The sequence below is a fragment of the Anomaloglossus baeobatrachus genome (genome assembly GCF_048569485.1).
Source record: "Anomaloglossus baeobatrachus isolate aAnoBae1 chromosome 5 unlocalized genomic scaffold, aAnoBae1.hap1 SUPER_5_unloc_16, whole genome shotgun sequence".
Classification (NCBI taxonomy): Eukaryota; Metazoa; Chordata; class Amphibia; order Anura; family Aromobatidae; genus Anomaloglossus; species Anomaloglossus baeobatrachus.
This window is the reverse complement of record NW_027441791.1, coordinates 241,677-248,514: the sequence shown is the minus strand read 5'-3', so window position 1 is coordinate 248,514 and position 6,838 is coordinate 241,677. Positions and strand designations below refer to the sequence as shown.

Below are 6,838 nucleotides of genomic sequence, written 5' to 3'. Positions count from 1 at the left end.
AAACACTGCAGGCGGCTCACATCGGGCTGAGCACCGAGCGTACCCGAGCACAGCGATGCTCGCGAGAGTGGTTTACATACGTAAAGCATCCGATCTCCGCACCTTCTTGGAAAAGTCTGAGTTCATACCGGACACTGAACTTCAGGTTCACTCATCTCTAGTGGTGAATAAAAATTACTTTTGTAAAAAAAATCAGTTTGTGTCGTCATTTTCTGACACCAGTAACATTATTCTTTTTGCGTCGATGGAGTTGAGTGAGGACTTGTTTTTTGCTTGATGAGCCGACATTTTGATTGATACCATTCTAGGTGCAATATGGATAATTGATCACTTTTCATTGTATTTATATTGCTATAAAAATAATGTGCTACTTTTATCGGTCGATTTTACTACTTACATAGCACATTTCATGTTGAAATTTTTTTTCCTACCCAAATGATATTTTATCTCCCTTATTATCTGCAGTATTTTATATATCGGCTCATCTTCCCATTCAGGTCCTTATAATATCGGATCCTCTCAGTGGAGATCTTCTATAGAAGAGAATTCTCCTGATTGCCCCGTGAAGGATGGATATGGACAGGGACAAGATGGCGGAGAGGATATTACACCTCACCCTAGAGATCCTCTTCCGGCTTACTGGAGAGGTGAGAGATTCTGATGACGTCACATTACACCATTCTTATCTATGGGAATAACAGATGGACAGAACTGGAGAGGTGAGGACTCTGGAAATGTCTGGAGTGAGATTTCTTACTGTGTCTCTCCATAACCAGGATTACACAGTAGTGAAGAAGACCTCTAGTGAGCGCTGTCAGGCCCCTGTGTCTGAGGGATGGGGAAGACCCCTGAGCCCAATCACGGGGCCTCCACCTCACCCCCCGATACATGAGGACATCAATGACCAGAAGATCCTAGAACTCACCTACAAGATGATTGAGCTGTTGACTGGAGAGGTTACACTGCTGGGAATGCTGGGACATTATACAGTAACGCTATGAAGGGATCGGGGGTGACGGTATCATTGTATGTGTCAGGTTCCTATAAGGTGTCAGGACGTCACCGTCTATTTCTCCATGGAGGAGTGGGAGTATTTAGAAGGACACAAAGATCTGTACAAGGACGCCATGATGGAGGATCCCCAGCCCCTCACATCACCAGGTAATAGACAGGACTAAATACACACGGCCTATAATTATCTGTATGTAAGGAATGAATTCAGTCCCTGTATGTGTCTCCTCCAGTTCTATCCAGTAAGAGGACAACACCAGAGAGATGTCCCCGTCCTCTTCTCCCACAGGACTGTAAACAAGAAGCTCCCGATGTTCCTCAGGATGTGTTTCCTCCAGCTCTATCCTGTAAGAGATTTCTACTCATGTACTTTCAGCGCTTATTTTGTATTTACACTTTTAGACTTTCTGCTCTGTTTTTTTTCAGCTGTTTTTCTTTGCTTTTGCTTCTTCTGCTGTTTGTTTCTAGTGCCTTCTCTATGTTGTTATGAAGACAACTCAAGAATACTTTAAAAATAAGCACTATTCCAAAAATAAGCCCTAGTTACAGTCAGGGCCAGCTTTGGGAGCAATTTTTCAGGAACTCCACTGTCTTAGGAACCCCATCAGTGTTATTCTGAGACGACTGATGACTTCAAACTCATGTGACGTGATGTAACGAAAGGTCTCCTAATTGCAGGAGTCTAAAGAACTGAACAGAAGTCAGGCTGGCATGCAGGATTGGCATTAGGGGAAAGGGAGAACAAAGTGGGTAATTTCACAGGGCTCCCATTCTCTTAGCGGCCCCAGTGTTTATATGCCAATTATAGGACTGCTTAAAAACCTTTTCGACATCACGTCATGTGACCAAAGGTCTTAATTGCAGGAGTCTAAAGGTGAAGAGGAGACAGGCTGGTGTGTGTTCACGCCAATTTTAGTCAGCTTTGCCAAAATAAGCAAAGCTCGGCCAGAACAAGGGTGTGATGCCACGGTTTCTCTAATTCATACCAAACTGTGACATTCCTTATGCCAAAAATCTCACTCCAGTCCCTGACGTAATTTTCCAGTGTACATCGTCACAATCGTTGTCCCGGACAACCCCGTTAAATATCTGGCATTTGTCTGTAACTATATTTTATTTTCGAAAAAAAAAAATCTCTTTGAAAATGTCTATGTTGTGGATCACTGTTGCAAAGAGATTTTTGCAGGTTTTGCCAACTGTGATGGCAGCATCAGGATCTATGGAAATTATAGATTCTTGTACATTGCATGTTAACTTCTCTGATGTCTGTGAGCAGCGCAGGGAGACGCAGTCGTCGAACAACAGGCAGGCTAATGAGTTATTCTCTGCGGGGCTGCTTGTTAATGTCTTTGATCACATGCTGTAGAGTAGAAACACAGATTGAGGCTTGCGACACACATCCGTGCTGCCGGCACGTGTTTGTCATTTTTTACACGTACCGGCGGCACGGAGACACGTTAAACAATGCTACCCTATTGTAGCAGGCACACACACGTAAAACCACACGGAACGTGTGTCCGTGTGCGTTTGTACGTGTGTGCGTTTTTCAAAGCGCTGACATGTCAGTGATTTCTCCCGCAGCACGGGTGTCACACGGCCCGCACCCGTACCACACGGGTGTAGTGTGGATGCGGTCCCGTGTGACACGCGCCGGAGAAAACACACATGTCAGTTAAAAAAAAACATTAACTCACCTTCTCCAGCCCTCCTGTCTCTGCCGCTGCTGCCTCTTGCTGCCGACCGCCGCTCATTATTCTCATTGAATATTCACTTCACTGCCTGGCAGCAGCAGCAGCGGGGAGACGGGAGGGCTGGAGACCGAGGATCAGCACCACGGACAGCAGCGCGGACAGCAGGAAGGACCAGGTGAGTATGTTAATTACCGGTTCTACGTGTGCTATCGCGGATAGCACACGTAGAACACACGTGTCACGCACGTACCAGAGACACGTACTTACCTGCACGCAACACGCAGGGAAAATACGTGTCTCTCGGCACGTGCGTAATTTTCACGTGAGTGTGGCAGAAGCCTAAGACAGATGAAACACATTGCAAACTCACAGAAATAAACCGTGAAAGACTAAGGAGAAAAGAAACAGCAGGAATCAGCAATAAAAAGACAACAAGGGTTAACACCACAACAGCTCACAGTAATAATGCACAACAACCACCCGTAAGTCTGGATCACAACACCTGACCAGACCAGTATAGGTAAGCTATAGCTGGCATTAATGAAATAGTCCAGCCAGCATATACAGGAGGGGAGCAAATGATATTTTCCCATCTGTATTATTCTCTGTTTCCATCATATTTCTGCCCCTTCCTTCCTCCGGGGATTACAGATTAGCTCTCATCAGCAGAATAGTAAGGCACGAGACTCCAGCATCACCAACTTCAGGGGTAATCCAGAGGTTAGGAATAGCTTAGGGTCCCCTAGTGTGAGAGACAGTATATGAGCCCCCTGTCCCTCATTATCCTGCAGTCACATTGTGACAATCAATCAGATTATTTACTGTAGCACATTCCAGAGAACTGGTGCTAGGAATGGGAGATCTGAATTAACGAAGAAGTAACAGATATCAAAATTTGCCAACAGATTAAGAATACATTTTTTCCTCATTTAATTTTTTGATGTTATGGTTTAAAAAAATAAATTTACTTTCAACAAAATATCATTAAAAAATAATAACATTCTGTTTATTTTTAGCAGATTACTGTATTGGGAGTTCAGATGGATCTCTAATATCTTCAGAATTTATAACCGATGATGACAGTATCACACATAATACATATGAAGAACATGATGTTGTCCCAAATATACCTCCAGTCCTTCTTCGGAAAGCTCTATCATCTGATCTTTTCAAACAAGACCAAAATTCCAATCATCAAAAAACTCTCACTGGGAAGAAGCCATTTTCATGTTCAGAGAGTGGAAAATATTTTATTCAGAAATCAGTCCTTGTTAGACATCAGAAAATTCACACAGGGGAGAAGCCATATTCATGTTCAGAATATGGGAAATGTTTTATTCAGAAATCAGAACTTGTTGGGCATCAAAGATCTCACTCCGGGGAGAAGTCATTTTCATGTTCAGAGTGTGGGAAATGTTTTATTCAGAAAAAAGAACTTGTTTGGCATCAAAGATCTCACACAGCGGAGAAGCCATTTTCATGTTCAGACTGTGGGAAATGTTTTATTCGGAAATCAGTACTTGTTAGACATCAGAAAATTCACACAGGGGAGAAGCCATTTTCATGTTCAGAGTGTGGGAAATGTTTTATTCAAAAATTAGAACTTGTTTGGCATCAAAGATCTCACACAGGGGAGAAGCCATTTTCATGTTCAGACTGTGGGAAATGTTTTATTCGGAAATCAGTACTTGTTAGACATCAGAAAATTCACACAGGGGAGAAGCCATTTTCATGTTCAGAGTGTGGGAAATGTTTTATTCAAAAATTAGAACTTGTTTGCCATCAAAGATCTCACACAGGGGAGAAGCCATTTTCATGTTCAGAGTGTGGGAAATGTTTTATTCGGAAATCAGAACTTGTTGGGCATCAGAAAATTCACACAGGGGAGAAGCCATTTTCATGTTCAGAGTGTGGGAAATGTTTTATTCAGAAAAAAGAACTTGTTTGGCATCAAAGATCTCACACAGGGGAGAAGCCATTTTCATGTTCAGACTGTGGGAAATGTTTTATTCGGAAATCAATACTTGTTAACCATCAGAAAATTCACACAGGGGAGAAGCCATTTTCATGTTCAGAGTGTGGGACATGTTTTATTCAGAAATTAGAACTTGTTTGGCATCAAAGATCTCACACAGGGGAGAAGCCATTTTCATGTTCAGAGTGTGGAAAATGTTTTATTCAGAAATCAGACCTTGTTAGACATCACACAATTCACACAGGGGAGAAGCCTGTGTGAAAAGGTTCCACCATGAGTGGTTCTAACCACACAAGGGGTTTCACCAACAGTAGATATAAGAAGACTAGGTTTCAGCAGTTCAGTAGCATTAGATCACTTTCTACGGATCCTAGTGTGTCATCTCCAATACTAGTCAGTGTTGGAGACAATAGTTCACAAAACATTGACCAAGCGATCCCTCCTGTACGGACCACTAACAACCCCCCTACAGTCCATGAGAAACACTCATCTCTTCCGCCTTCTATTGAGGTTAATAAAATACATATTTCTTCTTCTATTGCTCCTATCACTACTAATACAACGCTTATGGGGAAAAATACTCGGATGGTAATAAGGTTTTTGATACCAATACAGACAAATTGAACACTGATACAGAACAGGATTTGGCTATCATTCAGATGCGAATCGATAAATTGAGCAAAGAGAGATCTGTGGTTTCTTTGATGTCAGCTAATTCCAGCTCCTTTAAGGAGATTGGAATAGTTGACTCTGTATCTAAAGGCCCTGTTACAAGCAACGACATATCTAACGATATGTCGTCGGGGTCACGGAATTCGTGATGCATATCCGGCGTCGTTAGCGACGTCGTTGGGTGTCACAGCTCCGAGCGAGTGTTAGCGATCAAAAATACTCACCTTATCGTTTATCGTTGACACCTTCATTTTCAAAATCTCGTTGGTCGTTGTGGACATAAGTTGTTCGTCGTTGCTGAGGCAGCACACATTGCTACGTGTGACACCCCAGGAACGACGAACAACAGCGTACCTGCGTACTCCGGCAATGAGGTGGGCATGTCGTTAATGCGGCTGTTCTCTGCCCCTCCGCTTCTATTGGTCGGCCGCTGTGTGACTTCGCTGTGACGGCGCACGAACTTCCCCCTTAACGAAGAGGTTGTTCGCTGCCCACAGCGACGTCGCTGGGAAGGTAACTACGTGTGACGGGGCCTAGCGATATTGTGCGCCACGGGCAGCGATTTTCCTGTGACGCACAAACGACGCGGGCGGGTGCTTTCACGAGCGACATCGCTACCGATGTCGGTGCGTGTAAAGCCCCCTTAAGCCTCTGGCATCTGATAGAAATATTAACCCTCTAGAATCTAATACATGTAACAATACTTCATTTGATTTGCTTGATCTCACCATTCCTGATAATATAGAGGATTTTACTGCAACCCCTGGTTCATCCTCTACACTACCTGATTGTAATGCTGCCACCAGGGGGAGCCAGAGCTCTGCAGCAGACGACACTACACAGAGCAATGAGAACCAGGGAGGAAATGCACAGCATTCTCACGCACTGCCTAATCAGCACAGCTGAGAAGCAGAGCTGCAGAGCATGCAAGGAATAGTCACACAGGCTGGGTCAAACACCGTACGGGCAGAAGCAGGACCGGAGGGATGAGCAAAAGCGGAGTCAAAGTCAGGCCAAGGTCAGTACCAGAGGAAGAAACAGAGTGGGGAATAGGAGGGGGAACACAAGACAGGAGGGACGACCAGGGGACAGAACACAGACAAGGGACGAGGGCACAGGAACAGACAGATTAGGATATCACTCACAGGACCAGCAATCACAGGCAAAGCAGAGCTAAGCTTATAGCCGGCACTGGTTCACTGGAAGTGTCAGCTTTTAAGGCATCCAGGGGCCGGAAGTGAGGCCTGAGAGAAGGCTCCGCCCCCTAGCCATGTGGATAGAGAGGCGAATCATAACAGTACCCCCTCCTCAAGAGGGGGCCACCGGACCCCCAGGCTTCCCAGGATACTTCCAGTGGAAAGCCGCAATTAACCGATCGGCCCGCACGGAGTGAGCCGGCACCCAGGACCAGTCCTCCGGACCGTAACCGTTCCAATGAATCAGATACTGGAGAGAACTACGAACCCAACGAGAGTCGATAATACGCTGA

General features: G+C 44.7%; 1 protein-coding gene across 2 annotated transcripts; it reads left to right on the top strand.

The window, feature by feature from the left end:
• Positions 1-501: 501 nt before the first annotated feature.
• LOC142258886 (uncharacterized) lies at positions 502-5,212 on the top strand. Of its 2 annotated transcripts, none has more exons than XM_075331450.1 (4): positions 502-956; positions 1,038-1,161; positions 1,245-1,358; positions 3,722-5,212. In XM_075331450.1, the coding sequence occupies exons 1-4, from the start codon at positions 702-704 to the stop codon at positions 4,936-4,938; spliced, it is 1,710 nt and encodes a 569-aa protein (XP_075187565.1). In that variant the 5' UTR covers positions 502-701; the 3' UTR covers positions 4,939-5,212. The 2 variants fall into 2 exon arrangements, with proteins under 2 accessions (XP_075187565.1, XP_075187564.1); XM_075331449.1 differs by having other exon boundaries at positions 3,719-5,212.
• Positions 5,213-6,838: the final 1,626 nt, after the last annotated feature.